Genomic DNA, 17,500 nt, shown 5'->3' on the forward strand with positions numbered 1-17,500 from the left:
TTCATGAAAGCTTTTCATTGCGGTTAATCATGTGCTCTATTTTTAATCGCGTATAAACATGAACTGCATGGCCAGTCGCAAACGTGCTTTTTGTTAGGGCCGCAGTTTCCGTTTCCGTTTTGGAAACAAGCCTACTTCGCAAACAGCGTCGTAACCCAAGTTTACGATCACTACATTCCGGCTGAGACATTCCTAAGATTCTTTGACGTTCCTTAATTGTCATCGAGAAATTTCATAATTTAGACCTATGTGGATATCGAATTGAGTTAATTTGTTTCTAACCTTCATTTCCTTCAAATATTAGGGTGGAGGCCAAACGTTTCGGAAAGAAATACAGCTACAAAAACATACTGGGGGCTTGCGCAATAGCTTTCAGCATGCGTAAATGAATGGGGTAGTTTCTAAAGAAACTGTGGTGCTTCGTCGGTGGGGAAGTAGTATACAAAAATTTGGTTTTATCAACGGAGTTTATAATGTAAATTGGCCACCGTACAGAGATTCTAAAAGCTGACGTTTCGAGCGTTAGCTCTTCGTCAGAGCGAATCGAGGAATTATGGGTTACGTGTAGTTTTTTATAGTAGAGTAGGAGCTACGCTATTGGTGGTAACATGGCAACGTAAAAAATAGGAATATATTAGTTAAATGAAAAGCGTTCGTTAATACCGTGAGGCTGAGGGTTAAGGGTGCCGATTTGGAAGATGAATTTTTGTTCCAGATTCTTTCGGCTTTCCGTCGTACCTAGATGTAGGGAAAGGCCGCATGCGCATGCGCATTCACCATGCGTAGTTGATTGCGTTGATAGCGCATGCTACGTTTGACTAAGTTGCTTTTGCTGTATCTTGGACATATAATAATTATTACGTGAGCCCAATGAGAAGCATATATCTGATTCAGTTTTTGCACCGATTTCCCGCCAATTTTCCCACATTGCCTGCAAAGAATCTTTTTTTTCAAAGACTTCTTTCAGGTGAAATAACCAATTATTTGACAAAACTAAGAAAGAATTTAATGCAAAATCATTAGTTCTATGCTGTTTTTTCTTTTTTTTTTTTTTTTTTTACAGTTGGTGCAAATTTGTCGACCTACAAAAGAAAAGATTTCCTAAATTTAAATATAGGGCACCATAGTTGACAAAGGAGATGGAACAAGAAAGCGCAAACGAATACATGTACCAACACCGAGATGACCATCGTCATATTTCCGAAAATATGACAATGATCTCAAAAACAGGATTAAGCTATAAAATAGAAATGCCAAGGGATTACCGTCTTAAAGATTTAAGAATTTTTTAGGAAAACATAAAATTACAAGTAATTCAATTGATATAAAGTTCAAAATTAAAGAGTTTCGAAGCAAGCAACCGTCGACAATTTTCCTGTCGGTGTACGTTGGATCAGTGGCTTGATCTGATCGGCGTTATTTCAAGTTGAGAAACTAAATATTTTAAGCAAAAGCCGATACAACGTAGATTTGATTTTAGTGATGTACTATATTTCGGCTGGCCAAACCAGCCTTCTTCAGGTACAATGAGAGTTTACATTGAATTGCTTCTATGTACATATATATATATATATATATATAACTAACTGCAGACAGTACTGTTTCGGCCTTCTGGGCCTCATCAGTGCATATATATGTACATATATATATATATATATATATATATATATATATATATATATACTAAATGGATGTTGACGTAATACTGGAAAAAATGTGATAAAACATGGCAGTTACAAAGATTTTGAATTCAAATACTAAGAATCACGGAAAAATAACGGAAATCACTCAAAATAATAAACTGAAATCTAATACGTTTCTTCTAATATCTAATACGTTTCTTCTAATATCCGCGAAGAAACGTATTAGATTTCAGTTTATTATTTTGAGTGATTTCCGTTATTTTTCCGTGACTCTTAGTATTTGAATTCAAAATCTTTGTAACTGCCATGTTTTATCACATTTTTTCCAGTATTACGTCAACATCCATTTAGTATATATATATATATATGTACATAGAAGCAATTCAATGTAAACTCTCATTGTACCTCAAGAAGGCTGGTTTGGCCAGCCGTAATATAGTACATCACTAAAATCAAATCTACGTTGTATCGGCTTTTGCTTAAAATATTTAGTTTCTCAAAATTAAAGGCCTGTGAAGTTTCACAAGTTCACTGATTGAACATTGCATTTGCATGTACCCTACCGATTTCCAAACTTTCCCCCCAGCGATTGTTGCGGGTCCAGTGAAGAGGGCAAAGACTCCGAGGAAGATACTGGTGAGGGAACTTATGTTGATGAAAGTGACGTAGAGAAATCGCAGACTGCACCATTTAGAATTCTTTTTTGAACCCGTGACCTCGCGATACCGGTGCGACGCTCTAACCAACTGAGCAATGAAGCCACTGACGTTGGGAGCTGGTCATTTGTGGGTGCCAATGGAGCGGACCGGGAACTTCGGGAGTTACTGGATGGTCTGGATCGAGACAAGATCAAAGACCAAACTGTAAGCAAAGGAGTGAAGTGGATCTTTAATCCACCTTTGGCGCCCCATTTCTGAGGAGTTCATGAAGTTATGATCAAGGCAGCAAAAAAGGCTATTCGAGCCATCCTTGGTGATGCGGACGTCAACGACGAAAAGTTAATGACAACATTCACTGGCTGGTGTTAAAGCGTCGATGAATTCTCGCCCTCTTACATATCAATCAGGAAACCTGAAAGATGTCACTCCCTTAACTCCAAACCACTTCCTCCATGGTCAAGCAGGAGGACTCTCAGTGCCTGCGTCCGTTGATGAAAAACCCTTTAACCCGAGGAAAAGATGGAGAAGAATCCAGGAATTGATTTCCCACTTTTGGAAGAGGTGGATGAAAGAATGGCTTCCGTTGCTGAATAGGCGTCAAAAATGGAACGAAACACGAACAGATCTCAAGGTGGGAGATGTAGTCCTCGCGACCTCACCAGAGAGTCCTGGAGCTCAGTGGCCCCTTGCAAGGGTGTTGGAAGTCTTCTCAGGTCAAGACGGACATGTCCGGGTGGTGAAACTTCAAGTTGGCAAGGACACTATCGTCAGACCAATTTCCAAGTGTGTTCCATTAGAGTCAAACCGAGGAGATGAAGAACCGTTGAATTAAGTGAGACTGAACATTAACACAGGTACCCTCTGTCAAGGAGGGGAAAATGAACAGAAGGAATAGTTTCAATTTTTTGTAAGCAGCTTTGTGTCATTTTATTTTCGCATATTTCGGTTTGTCAGGCCTAGCGCTCCTTAACACCTACGAGCTCATTGTATTTCTAGCCATAGATTCCTTTAAATAATCCTGCCTTTGCGCCTTCGCCTCGTTATATATGCAGATCAGCTAGTTTTTTCGTCACCTGCTTGCTATAAAGTTAGCATTTCTTAGTTTTAAAGGTTCTGTTTTGGCATTTTCGTTTGGCCAGAATGTTTCGGTTTGAAAACAGAAGACAGAAATTAAAGAGGTTTTTTGGCATTTCGTTCGGCCACAGATGTAAATTCTAGCCGCAAAGTTGGATAAAGATAAGTCATCACAGGGTTGAAAGTGGGGAGGGGGAAGCGAGCATCAATACAGCTAGTCAATGAATAAATCAAGAGCCCTATAATGACATTAGCTCCCCATGAGTGCAAAAGAAATAAACCAAACGTAAACGTAACACTTTTTTTTCCATTTATTCACTTTCGAGCTTTTCACATCAAATTGCTCGCAGCCATATTTAGAGTTTTAATTTACGACTATAGTTTACCCGGCCATATACTGCTTTTATCTGCAACTATGTCCTATGTCCTATTGTCTCCTGACAATTTATGCAATTTTCTCTTATCTACCGTAGACCCCTGAGATAATCAGGCGGCGCAGAGGTCATGGATTAGAATCCCTTTGAAGCCGCCTGGATTTTTCAAGTGACTGTTTATAAGAGACTATTGCTTAAATTATCCAGACAACCGCGAGGATCAATTCTCCCAATCATGGTTTAGTGTTTCTCGACTGGTTTACTTGTTTTGTCTTTTTGCCTTGAGTTTGTTGGTTTTTTTTTTTTTATAGTTAGTTTCTTTTTGTTGCAATCTTCATTCCAGTTTTGGATTGAATTCTACCATTGTGTGAAATTAACCCTGATTTCGACCCCAATGACTACGAGTACATGTAATTGTAATGTAAATTTACTTTGCCCAAATTTGAGCATTTGATGGGTACTATCTGCACGAGTTTCAAGCTAATTAGGAAAAGCAGAAATGTTTTGCAGATCGATAAGCAACACACTTATGGGTCAAAGCATTCGGTGCTTCATGTGGTATGATAATACATCCTTCTCTCTTGATGCTTTTGATGAGCAGTGAAGAAAGCGATGTAAAACTCGCTCCAGCCTCCTGTGCGAACGCGGATGAGATCATACTGCTCTGGGCTTCGCTGAGCGTTAGCAAACGTCTCAGGATCGGCACAGGTAACTAAAATGAAAGATAATTTAATCATGAATTAAATAAAATTATATACATTTGCACTTATCTGGACAATTCCTTAACTTTGGTTTGTCCAGATAAGTGCGAGGATTACTTCTTTCTTTCATAAGTTAACAAAAATATCCCTTTATTTAAGTTTCAAGGTTACTTAGCCGAGCACGAACTCGTGCTCCACCAATTGGGAAGACTGAAATCAGAACAAATCAAATCAAACGTTGGTTTTTGAGGAGAGGGGAAAGCCGGAGTACCCGGAGGAAAAAAAAACACTTAGAGCAGAGTGGAGAACCACATATCGAATCTGGCGTCGAATATGGGAATCGATCCCTGGCCACATTGATGGAAAGCGAGTGTTCTCACCACTGCGCCAGCCCTGTGCCCCTTATGCCATGTTCATCATCGTATTGAACACAGCCACTGTCACAGTAGGCTGTGTTCTCAAACCTTTAGAGCAGCAAATTCTCAACTCAGCATCGAACGTAATATTCATTGATTGCCTTTGTGTTACTTCATTGTTCTCTGTAAAAACTAACACCACCCTCTCAACCAAGCAGATGCAAACAACAACAACACCAACACTTGTGACTTGATCTCTTCAAGGCTTGAGGAAGTTTGATTGTAACTGTTTGTGGCATTCTTGTTTTGTTGTGATGGGCCTTTTCGAAATGCACGCGAACACTGAAAATGTGTTATTAAAAAGGCCAATTGTATTCACACCACTATTCCGTGTAAAACATATTGGCCTTGTTACAAAGCGTTTGAAAGCTAACAAAAATCAAGGCCTATATTGTTGTTGGTGTTTCAAGTTGTTTTATTTTGTTTGTTTGTTTGTTTGTTTAAAATTCTGCAGATTCCTTTAGCTACTTGCGTGTAAATAAGGATAGCATTTGAGAGATTAGTTTCCAAAAAATTTCAATGAGCCAGGCTTACGTTCCTTATAGTATCTGATATCGCATTGTACAATGTCCCCTGAATCGGGGTTAAGTGTTCGCACTGCATGTTTTCTCTTACTGATTAAAGCCGATATTCTGGTTACTTGATTACAACTTGAGTTAAACATTCCAAACGCAAGTTTCATTGACCAAATACACCTTGAAATCAGTAATTCAACGAACAAAGATCCGCCAATAGTGACTACAAATTTTACTGAGCTTGTTGTAGTTGTATGTTTAACATAACTCACATGTCAAAATGTTTCCTCCAACACCATTCAGATTAGCATAATTCTTCAAGAACTCAACCAAGTCGCTCTCTTTGAAGCTTTCTAAAATCTTTAAATCGATCTCTGCACCGTTTGCGAAACCAACGTTGATCGGGTGAATATTCCAGCTTTTCAAAGACCTATCAGTTAAAAAGAAAACGAAAGCTACGTAGAACAAGACTAAGTGACGGAAAAGTCCTCCTACAGACCGACCCATATGGATAGCGAAACTTGCCCCGGTTTCTGAATCATGAAGCGACTACCCTGGTGGACAGGAAGCTAGTCACCAGTGGACAGGAAGCTAGTCACCACTTCCCGTGAATCCGCTGTATTTTTGGGTGGAGAGAGGAACGGTGGGATTGAAGTGTCTTGCCCAAGAACGCAACACATTGATCCCAGCCTGGGCTCGAATAAGTGCATTATGTTATCAGTAAAATCCTTTCTCAGGTTGAATCGTTTTTACCAAGGTTAAATTGGTGATCCTCATTTTAGCCTAAATTAATCCCAGAGAAAAAAAAAGGGTCAGGTTAGGATAAGTTTTGGTTATTATACATGGATATCAATTGACTTATTCGAGTAACGGTAAGTGCATGGTACAGTTCTTTGTTCCCTTACTATGTTGTGATATTTAGACTGAATCAATACGGGTTTATGAATACAGAAAGAGATAAGATGATACGAAACATTAAGAAGATACGCTTTGATGCGTAAGACAGAGCTTGAGGGAAGGTATAGGTGTTTTTAGTCCTTTGGGGGGGAGGGGATGGGGGGTGATAGCTGCTTTAAACTAAACAAAGTGCATATTGAACTGAGGTAAAATGAGGATCACCATTTTAACCTACAATAGGTTACAGCGGATTCAACCTGTGAACGGATTTTACCGGCAACATATTCACCTCGTATTCTTAGTTCTCTTAATCAGTTTAAATCTCACGTGCTCCAACGCTATTCGGCTGCTTTTCGTACAAACTTTGACGTCACTAAGTCCAACACCTGGAAGTCGATCTGCTGCAAGTGCAGTGGGTCACGTAATCTTCTATTAGCTGGTAACTGCTGCTACTAGGACTTTTTATCGGTTGCGGGAGGGATTCATTCTTATCGTTTTCACAATTGGGATTTTTATAATTTTCATAATGTTTAGTGTTTACATTGTTAGTATTTGTGTATTTTTCGTAAGGGCACACTTAATTTGGAGCCTCGCTCTGTTGTGTGTCCCGCACCTTGTCCTTCGATTTCTTTTGTGTCTTGTTCATATGTATATTTTAGTCTGTTTAGTATTGTAAGCGTGGTGAAAGCGATTAAATAAAAAAATAAATACAAATAATAATACAACATTTTACCTCGCCTCAGGCTACACAGCGTCCAGTTCTCTGTGGTAGCACTACCGGAGCTGCCTCCTCCTCAGGCGCTTCGATTTCAGTCGCAAAGCAGAAGCAGGCGAGCTAGAAGCATGAGAAACTGGGAACGAGCATGCGAGGGATCACGGGAAAGAGAAAGGAGAGAGGCGCGCGCGTCTGGGAACGAGGCAGCTACCGGAGCAAGATTATTTACTTCTGGAACGCAAGCATGTAGCAGCAACATGTAAAACAATTAACAACCGGGCGGCGTTTTGGTATCAGATGAGACTGAAGGTGAAATGGAATGGTAGGCGCATGCGTAATTTCACCATTCGTTGCAAAATGTCTGGAGGATGGACGCGGAATGGCCAAGAACATCGCTTCATGTAAATGCAGTATCAACTTTTCACCATCGGCTCATGTTTATACCGATTGCTGTAGAGAAACATTCTTCAGATTTTCTTTTTACGCCGGGAGCGGAAAATGTATTTTTCATCTGAAATCATTTTGTTGTTCAACTGAATACGTACGTACGTTTGGCTGTTTGTTTGTTTGTTTTATTTAATTCCAAGACTTACTTGTAGATATCGAAGGTCTTTGGTATGGCAGGCTTATCTAGTGGCGTAGGAGCAGCACCGAAATCCGAGGCTATAGGAGAGCCTGAGCGTCGACCATCAGCGGATGCTCCACATGATGCACCCCAACCAACGTATCCTTCAAAAGTGCCAGATCCTGTTGGCAGCAACACATCCCATGGTGCCCCAGGAACCGAGTATTTCTTCTTTAGGCTGTCAATCAATTCGACCAATGGTTGATGAGCATCTGGATTGTGGCGGGCCACTGTATTCACGACTGTTGAAACTTGTTCTGCCAACCAACTGTGAGAATGAAACGAATTTGAAAAGACAAAGTATTAAAATGAGTTCACTGTCGTAGCGGCGGGAGGAAGGGAGTGGAGGGTGAGAAGGAGGACAAAGGAGACACGAACCGGTTCGCGGACAGTCATTGGTTGATACTACATTGGTGACGTATTTGGCATACGCTTGCGACAGAGACTAATAAATTAGACACATTACCCATAGCTAACAGGTAATACGCATTATAACGTGGAGTAAGGGAAGAACATCGAATAGTTCTTTGGGGACATATAAATGCAACTCGCCTTGTGATCTCTTGGATGTCTTTGTTTTCTGCTCCGGCGCTGGTTCCAAATTTGGGCAAATTAATTGCTCTCTCACGTACTGCCTTGTACGTGTCAGAAAGCCGCTGACCGCGGGTGGCACCAGCAATCTCGTCATGGAAAGGCTCTTGCATGTTATATCCCCAGTCACACTTGAGGCACCGAACTAACTCGGCAAGGGAAATCACGGCGGAGTCATGATCAAAACAGAGCCGTTTAATGGCGTACAGGGCGTCCACAGTGTTGGCAAAAGAGATGAACTGTACCCCAATCAGTGTGTGATTGGCACCACCATTGTAAATGTCCCGCTTAGTTTCCACACAACCTCGGATGAGGGGAGAAAGCAGGGGGCTTGGGGAGTACTGCACGATGTTGTCGTAGTTGAGAAGCAGGAGGAAAAGGGTGTATCCTGTTCGCACATTGAGGTGCAAGGCAAAGAGCTTTTTGACCTGAAAATAACAAAGAGGCACATTATGAGTGAAATAGAGGACTAATGTGACTGTGGCTTCAGCTATGACAACTGAAGAATCGTCCGCTCGACTCCACTGATCAAAAATAGCGACCGATAGTAATATTTTGTCAGAACAAAAAAAAAAACCCCGAAAGTTGCAAATCAATATCACTTATATTATTGGAGAAAAGACGGTTTGTTCCCATTACCGGGGGGAGAGCACTGTTCTGGGAACGCAACGCCTAAGATTGTCCCCCGAAAAGAAGTTGTCCTTAATTTATTTTTACTATAAATGTAAGGTTAATGCGAATTGAACACATTCATATATTCTGATCAAGTATATATTTCTTCAACAGTGGCTTTGACTCAGTTAAAAGATAAAACGTGCTAAGTAGCAACGCCTTGGTAGGTGAAGACTCCCCACTCGTTAATTATGATAAACATCAGGAGAAGATCGGCAAAGACCTGGTCAAAGCTTTCAATTTCCTCTGGATGCTCTGTTGGAAGAGACTGCGGTACTCCCTCCAGATATGTAGGCCCAGCGAGTGAGTAAGTAGAGCCGTGGTTGATTGTCATTTCAAGAACTGGCAACAGTGGGACGTAGGCCAGGGAGAAGTCCGTCTCTCCTGGGAATATCGGCTCGTAGCAGCCGTCACAGCAATAGTTGCGTGCCTTTTCAAGGCTCACTGGCACATCTGTGGCGGCTCCTGCTTCCATGAGGCCCTGTACGAAGTGGTCATCATGGAGCACAAGTGGATGGGCCCCACCACTGAGCATCGATTTTGCCGCCTCCTCGAGAACCTGTGTGAATAGGAATTGTTAAATCAGACTGAAACTACTTAATTTTCGCATCATTATCGAGTGAAGCATTGTTTAATGCGGCATGCTTCACATGTAGGGATTACAGCGGCGTATCTACGTACAGAAAACGAATAGGATAACCCAACGCAAAGCCAATACAAGTTCGGAATCCATTGTTACTTATATTATATGTTTTGTGAGCCTTGTATTTTGAGTAAGTTTAAAATGGGACTAAGTCAAAACTGATTTTGAATGTTGTTCAAGGAGCTATGCACGTCACTGATTGTTCAGAGGGTGGAAATCATGGGCTCAGCCATTGAAGTACAAAACTGAAAGGGGTGTGTATAACTATTTAGTCATGCTATTATGTTCATGCTAGGAGATGATATCATTTCTACACAGTAGAAATTTTAGGCACCACTACACACCTAACTCTAGACATTCATGTCCTCTGTATACTCATCATTGAGCATAAGGATACTGCCGGGCAGACTCCACACTGTGAAGGCATCAGGGCCTCTCTATATGACCCAAGCGTTCATATGTGGCCCGGATTGAATCACTGCAAATAGTGATGGGATTTTCCCTCTCAACGAACCAAGCTAATAGCAGTCTGTTATAATAGCTGGTTTGCTTTAAGACTGACCTAGGTCAGCCTCAAGAAACTCAATAGTTAATTACTGAAATGTTTCAACTTTGTCCTTTGGAATCCGTAGTAATTTTCTCCATTCCTGTTCCATTTACCATTCTTACCTCTCTGGTTTGTGTGGTAACCCAACAAACTATTGTTGAATTGTTTTCTTTTAATTAACGTTAGTCTTCGAATTCAAAGACTCTCAAAAGACAACAACAAAAGATCGAGGCTCAGCTCCTTAACACAATTATTATGACTAAATCTGATCTGAACACGAATCAAAAGGATTTTTGTCTTCAGACCATTATTCGTTTTATGGTTTCTGCCAAGGATCCCGCTATCATATCACTCTAACTCGTAATTAAGCGAGTTATTGTTAAGTTAGAAAGAGATTGTACAAATGAATGGTTAGCTCTACATACCTGTTGGGGCATATTCTTGTGCACTCGCAGGGACAAACACGGGGCACTAAGTGGAAGCCTGCGCGAGGCCTTCAAACACATGATTGTGATCTCATTGCAGGCGCATTGTGGCTCTTCGGCGTCATTGGCTTTGTACCCCCCTACTGTGACCTAAATAGAAAGAATGAAAACTATTGATGAAAAGGAGTTTGGAAAAATTCCTCAAGCGTCCCAGAGAAACTGTAAGATCCGGCAAAGAAATGAAGGAAATGGGCTTCGAAGAGAAACAAGAAGAATCGGTTTTCTTAGTATATTGCAACTTTCTTCTTACGTTTTTCTTTTCTAGAAAGGGGTACAAATGAAATTTAGGTTAGAGGGTATAATTATAAGTCGGATGTTAGGTCAGTATGATGAGGTAGGTAGTAGTAGGTGTGCACAATTAATTCAAGTCAGTCGAGTCAGTAAGGTAGAGTTAGAAAAGAGAAGGTAGAGTTTTGTCCTACCGGACCAGATTCCGGTACCATCACCGAAAGTTTAACTCAATTCCGGTGATGGAACCAGTGATGGTATTGGTACCGGTAGTGGTATTGGCGTTGGTGCTGGTGATGGTATTGGTACCGGTAATGGTATTGGTGTTGGTACTGGTGATGGTATTAAGTAGAAAGGGTGAAAATGCTGGATAGATCTTAGGTCCAGACAAGGGGCATCAGAAATTGATGCGCGAAGTTGTCGCCCGTGTTCGCACACTTGGGGGAAGGAACGGAAAATAATGCACAAAAAGATATTGAAAAGCTTGGAAAGTATATGAAGGTCATTATCACCTTAGACTAGCGACCACCTGTGTTAATTAAATATTTGCGCTCAAAACTCGTAAACAAACGGTGCCATATTGAAAGTAACAAATAGTTCGGCTTCTTGACTGTACCTAGGTGTAAAAACATAGCATGATGTAGCATGTAGTTAACGTTACTTGGTAGGTAACACGATGGGTAAGAAGAAGAAAATTTGAAGAGAGTCAGGCGGAACGGTAAGTAGCTGGAAATGTAAGAGGTTGGAGAGGTCGGTAAAAAGTGATAGCTTGAATTAACCTTTTTGTTGCAGAACATTAACTAAAAGATATTGATAGTTATTATTTAAGAAATGTTCCCAGGAAAACAAAAGCCACTCTGGTGCTAACAACTATGAAGGATCTCCCTTTTCATGTGGATATTTTGACTCTCGGGTGTTAATGAAAGAACACGTCGATGTAAAACTTAGTTGTAATAAAGTACAAAATTCACTCACCTGCTGAACCCATTGGTTAATGGTGTCACCATTCGGAAACATCCCTGTGGCAGCGTAAGGCACTGCTATCATACCCCAAGTACCCAAATCATTCAATAAACGTGAGTTGACGTTAACATGTTCACAGAGCTTGACAAATAGGCAATCAATGATCTCCTGAGCGTCTTCACCAGATGTGCCTGGCAGGAAAGGCTGTAGGATCTGATCCAGTCGTCCGATGGATGTAGGCTCCCCAGTGAGATGTAAGCAGCAGTGATAGGAGAACAAAAGTTGAACAGCCTCAACAAATGTTTCTGGACGGTCGGTTGAGATCTTCTTCATTCGTGCCTCTATCTGTTGCATAAAAAAAATTGCCTGGAATATTGTTCGCTAAGACTAGTCTCTATTGGAACAGGGGTGCGCAGTGCTGACTGAGATCAATTTCCTTCATTAATGTGGCCTGGGTTCGATTCTCAGACTCGGCGTCGAATGTGGTATGAGTTTGTTGGTTCTCTACTCTGCACCGAGAGGCTTTTCTCCGGGTACTCCGGTTTTTCCCTCTCCTCAAAAACCAATATTTGACTTGATTTGCGTCAATTGTTAATTTCAGTTTTCAGTGTCCCCAATTAGGGCTCCTCAAAAACCAAAAACCGATGTTTGATTTGAGTTAAATCGACTTGGTTTTTATGTACAGTGTTCCCAACTAGTGTTCTATTACTAGGAGATCACTCTATCACTCGATCACTAGATGGTTTTTATGTACAGTGTTCCCAACTAGTGCTCTATCACTAGAAGATTTGACGCTTCATTATCATTAACATTATTAAAACTGATTTTCTCTACTAGCACTCTAGGGGTAGATCGAAATGCTTTGAAGTAATGGGGTAAACGGTAAATGTAAATTTTATTGCAACTCCCTACAAGCGTTTTCAATCCCAAAAATATTTCCCTACACAGCGGATAGGTAGCCCTACATAAGAGCACCAGTAAGATCTCTGGAGAAACAAAGAACGTCCTCACCGTCGACATTAGGGAGTTTAAATTAAGCAAGGAAAACAGTAGGTTCGATTTCCAGCCGTTTTGAGAGTGCGCTTACTATCCTCCTCCCAATGAACGACTGGATCACTGGACCGCGTCGTTTGTCGGTGACGTAGCACCCGTCGCAATGGTATTTTGTATTCAGCCAATTGTATTTTGTACTTGTCATTCAGGCGACTTTCTGGTTGGTGGAAAATACAATTGGCTCGACCAGTGACCCGGCCGTGGTGTTGCGTGGAGGAATGCGGCTGGTCAATCGAGCCTAGGGCAGCAGCAAAGTCAACAAAAACGTCACTACAAAATATAGCTTAAAGCTGTCGTAAGGATTTCGCGATTATTCCATCTTGTTCACGTTGTACAATACGGCCCAACTATCTTGTAACTAGACTGGGACGAACGGTTTTCAAGGTACAAAATAAGTGGTACATCGTTGTGTGTTTGCGTTGAAGTCAAAGCACAAAAATTCGTGGTTTCACGTTGTTGTTTTGAGGAGTACGGGAAAAAAAATGCACTGAAATGCGCGCCGTTGGTGAAATGCGCGCTGTTTTACTTTTGCAACAAATTCTATTATTGTCTTGTAGCGTTGTCGTTGCCAAACGCTACCCGCAAAACCCTTGCCGCTTTACAAAGCAGCTTTTTCATGCTGTGAATGCCAATAATTTCAATAATTTACGACACAAGCAGAGCCCTAAGACCGCTATTTTTCAAGAATTCATACCTGCTTCAAGTTCTGCTTCTGGGCGTCAGATATCGCAAATCCACTGTTATCAGCACAGTATCTGGCAAGAAATCCAAAGTTCCTTATGTACTTCGAGGTCCCTTTCAAAGCCAGAATGCAGGAAGTAGTAAAGTCTTGCTCTTCCGTTGTTTCTCCTTTTTCAGCCTCCAATTCTTGTATCATTTTTCGCAGGCCTTTCTGCACTAGGCTCTCGTAATCAGGAACCACGTGCCCCATTCCAGCCGCCTCACTAAGACCCTTGTAGAAAGCTGGAATCTTTTCGCTTTCGTGGAGATAGGGCATCACCGCCTTGCCAAGCCCCAGGGAGAAACATTTTGGCATCCTTCCCACTATGATCTCGTCTGGATGAAGACTAAAGAAGTCTGCTTGACATCCGAAAAATGGCTCATCCAAACAGGATAGCTTGTGCACTTTGTTTGTGGTAAACAGACGTTGCAATGACACCTTCACAGCCCATCCTTTCCGAATCATGATGGAAGCATCTTTTACAGCCTTTAACTTTTTCCCTTTTAACACCTCGAACAAATGAGGAATTTTAGGCATCTCTCGTCGTTTGAACCATTGATCGTTCCATTGCTGAAAGGCGTAGTCCAACAGACCAAGTACTCGGTTACTGGGAGGGTCCCCAGGAAGATATCCACCGGTTGTCATACGGTGAAGGTATTCCTTCTGATTGTAAAACAGGTATTCGTTTGATGGGCTTCGTATGTTCCAAAAATCTATGATTTCAAACCTGCAAAATACCAATAGATTTTGTAAAACCCTAAGGCCCCGTATTCCCTTTCTTAGAACAGCGAATAAGAATTATCCTTTTTTTCTGCTTCCTCACAATCTTCATCATCAATACCACTTTCTAATTAGTAGAGTAGGTTCTCATGTCTTGCTGAGAGTCGAAATGAGGCAACAGTAAGTCTCTAGTCTTAAAAGGAAAGGAACGGAACTTTATTTAAGTGTCTAGTCGTTCTAGCGCTGGAGCGCTAATTGGGGACACTGTAAACTGAAATTAACAATTGACGCAAATCAAATCCAATATTGGCTTTTGAGGAGAGGGGAAAACCGAAGTACCCGGAGAAAAGCCTCTCAGTGCAGAGTAGAGAGCCAACAAACGCAACCCACATATGACGCCGAGTCTGGGAATCGAACCCGGCCCACATTGGTTGAAGGTGAGTGCTCTCACCACTGCGCCATCCCTTCACTACAAATAGTAGGAAATTATAGCAACCAATTAATCGCTAATTACAACATGAAATCCAAGTTGAATTCCCTCTTGGCATGAAAGGAAATTTGCCTTCATGTATACGTTTATGTGCCTACATTTTCTAAATATACATTGTGTCTTAAAATCAGCATTCATAGAGACTTGAAAGTGTTTAAAGATAGTATCTTACCTTCTTTCCTTGAGTGTGGGTAACTTCAACTCTTCAGCACTAGGTACGTACCAGAAGGTCCCTTGTATGGGCCGTACTGCACTGATCAAACTATCGACGGTTACGTCCCCAAGTTTGGAGTGCTTGTCATTACCAGCGATGTTTTTCAGAATCGTCTTGAACACCTCCGTAGTATTGCACAAGTGCATGTACATCAGACCTTCTTCACGGCTTGGATGGTCCGCGTGGCCGTACGGCATTGAAACGCGAAACACGCGCTTATGCCTTAAAAGGCCATTCACTGGTGGAACGTCAAGTTCCACGTGCACGCGCGAGATGTGCGCGCGTTTGTCCGTGTGAGGGATAAATGTATCCGTGCCTGCTTTTCTTCCGATCATGTCTTCTTTTTGAATCTGTCGCAATGTAAACATTGGCAACATAAATGATTCTGCTTTCCATGCGTTAAAGTGTAAACCGTAAATTTCCGACAGGGTTTAAAGTTATCCCCTTGAGCTCAAAAAAGTGCCGACTTTCAACAAAATCATTTCCTTAATATTTCAAAGAAAGGGTTTTTAGCTCTCTTGTTCACAATATAAGGTCACTAATTGGAGTTCGAGTATTTTCATTGATCTCAAATAAGATGGCTCGAAACTGCTAACTCGCTTTTTTTCTTTTGTCAAGATTCTGTCGAAGGATGAAATAACAAGCATTTCCATGTAACGTTTTCCTCCAGTACCATACAAAGAAGTTCTAGAATTTCATTAAACAATCCAGCGTTAAAGTCGAGGAAAAGACCGTTAAAAATGCTATTTTAGTTATTCTTGTCAAACATCTCAGTATTTAAGTCAAAGAAGAGAAGGCTCATTAGTTACCTTGTCCATATTACCAATGACCGTCCAGTTGAACTCAAACTTCTGTGCCAGGAGGTAAGTTGATCCAGGGTGACCTGACAAAGCACCATCATTCTTCACAATGTAATTCTTGATGCTCTCTGCGTCACTAGGATTTGCTACTCCATCAGTAAAGGCATTTTGAAGAATTCGCTGAGGGAAAAAAATAAACGACATAAATATATGTCTCAGTGGTGTTAGTAGATGATCCGTTTGTGCACTCTCGTCATGGGACAACTGTGACATGTGACTTGCACACGACTCATGGCACTCAATCATAGAGTATTTGGGGATACACAACTGTAATTTCAAATTCTCTAATGTGCCCTAGAGGGAAAGGGAGCATTCCATTACTCTCAAACTCAAATATCAAGGAGAGTTTCGAACTAAATGGCCGCCTCTTTTTATTAGTGAGACTGCAATAATCACCCGCATGCAGGCCCACGCATATAAGAAGATACTGCTCAATATAACTATAACTTAAATAACTTAAATATAAATATACGCTGTTACGGTTTGTATAGGGTTTATCCTTAAAACACAAGTAAGACCACTTTTGTTGAAAAGCTTTCCTGTTGTTGTTCCCGAAGGTTATATATTTTCTCACAGCGTTAGTAACTTGCTGTATAAAAAAACCTCGGCTCTAGGTAAAAAAAGACATTTTTTTAACTTGTAGGTGTAAATGAAATACCTTGCAATAAGGAGTAAATAATGAACCAGTAAATCAGATATATCATCAATGATGCTCAGACAAAGAGGTGAGGAGAGTTGGAAATCTATCTTTCAGTCCTCTAAAATTATCGATTTTTTTTGTCTGAGTTGCGAAGAGTGACAAATGTCAAATTTCTCAACCCCATTCCCTTAAAAGCATATTTCCTCCCTTGATGCAACGCGATCCTTTGCAATTGTTTTGAAATGGCACTATTTTTGAATAGTGTATTCCAATTGGCTAACTATTTTTGTCGCGCCGATATCTGTAATTTGGTGATACACGTAATTCATTCGCGGCACACAATGCATTCACGTTGGAAATGTGCCTTTAAACAAGATGAAAGACAAAAGAGTCAGAGCAAATTAATTGTCTCACCTTGCTTGGGGGTTGAGAGTGTGTCACATCCAACTTGTGGCAAAAATCTTTCATTTTTTCCTCGACACGCTCAAGAACTTTCTCCAGTTCGCCAGCGACGTCAGATTTCAGCAAGAAGAAAACGTCTCCTCCCGTGTCGAGGAATTTCTGTGAGTCAGGAACAAGTTTCTTGCCCGGGGGGCGCTCATCAAGATTTGCCAGTTTAGGGTCATCTTTGAACCATTCCTTCCACTGGTCTGGGTTAAACCCAGCGATTGCCCTGGTTCGTGACTCTGTAAAAGAAATGACAAAAATAATTGGTTAGCAATTTTTATATCTTTCTCAATAAGTAAGTCGCTGTACAGTTGCAATCGGTTTTGCATCACCCAACAAATCGTCTGTAAAAAAAAGTCACGATCAAATGTAGAACATATAGATCGTTTTCACTGTCACGCAATAAAAAAATAAATCGAAAACCATCCAGTGGAAAAAGTCAAGAATTGGTGATGTTGTAGAAGATAAATGAAGAAGGCATTTCTCCAAGTTTTAGGCCTGTGCGTTTCCCCAAACTTCAGATATTCGTCGAAATGTTTCGCAGAAATTTACAGAGCCCAGTATGAAAACGCCATGTTGGTGCACATCCGTGGTGCACCAATATGGC

The 17,500-nt window shown here is 41.1% G+C and overlaps 1 protein-coding gene across 1 annotated transcript in view; it reads right to left on the minus strand.

Annotated features, from left to right (window-relative positions):
- Positions 1–3,669: 3,669 nt before the first annotated feature.
- Positions 3,670–17,500, minus strand: part of LOC138008040 ((2S)-3-sulfopropanediol dehydratase-like) — a 19,140-nt gene continuing 5,309 nt past the window's right edge. Inside the window, exons 4-14 of the mRNA XM_068855217.1 lie at positions 16,861–17,132; positions 15,756–15,926; positions 14,905–15,296; positions 13,496–14,249; positions 11,761–12,093; positions 10,498–10,647; positions 9,106–9,441; positions 8,172–8,638; positions 7,588–7,887; positions 5,655–5,812; positions 3,670–4,462 (exon numbers count right to left, since the gene is read on the minus strand). Of these exons, the coding sequence (XP_068711318.1) occupies positions 4,302–4,462; positions 5,655–5,812; positions 7,588–7,887; positions 8,172–8,638; positions 9,106–9,441; positions 10,498–10,647; positions 11,761–12,093; positions 13,496–14,249; positions 14,905–15,296; positions 15,756–15,926; positions 16,861–17,132 (3,494 nt within the window). The 3' untranslated portion in view covers positions 3,670–4,301. The remainder of the gene's footprint in view (positions 4,463–5,654; positions 5,813–7,587; positions 7,888–8,171; positions 8,639–9,105; positions 9,442–10,497; positions 10,648–11,760; positions 12,094–13,495; positions 14,250–14,904; positions 15,297–15,755; positions 15,927–16,860; positions 17,133–17,500) is intronic.

This window comes from Montipora foliosa, chromosome 6 (genome assembly GCF_036669935.1).
Source record: "Montipora foliosa isolate CH-2021 chromosome 6, ASM3666993v2, whole genome shotgun sequence".
In the NCBI taxonomy this organism is placed as follows: Eukaryota; Metazoa; Cnidaria; class Anthozoa; order Scleractinia; family Acroporidae; genus Montipora; species Montipora foliosa.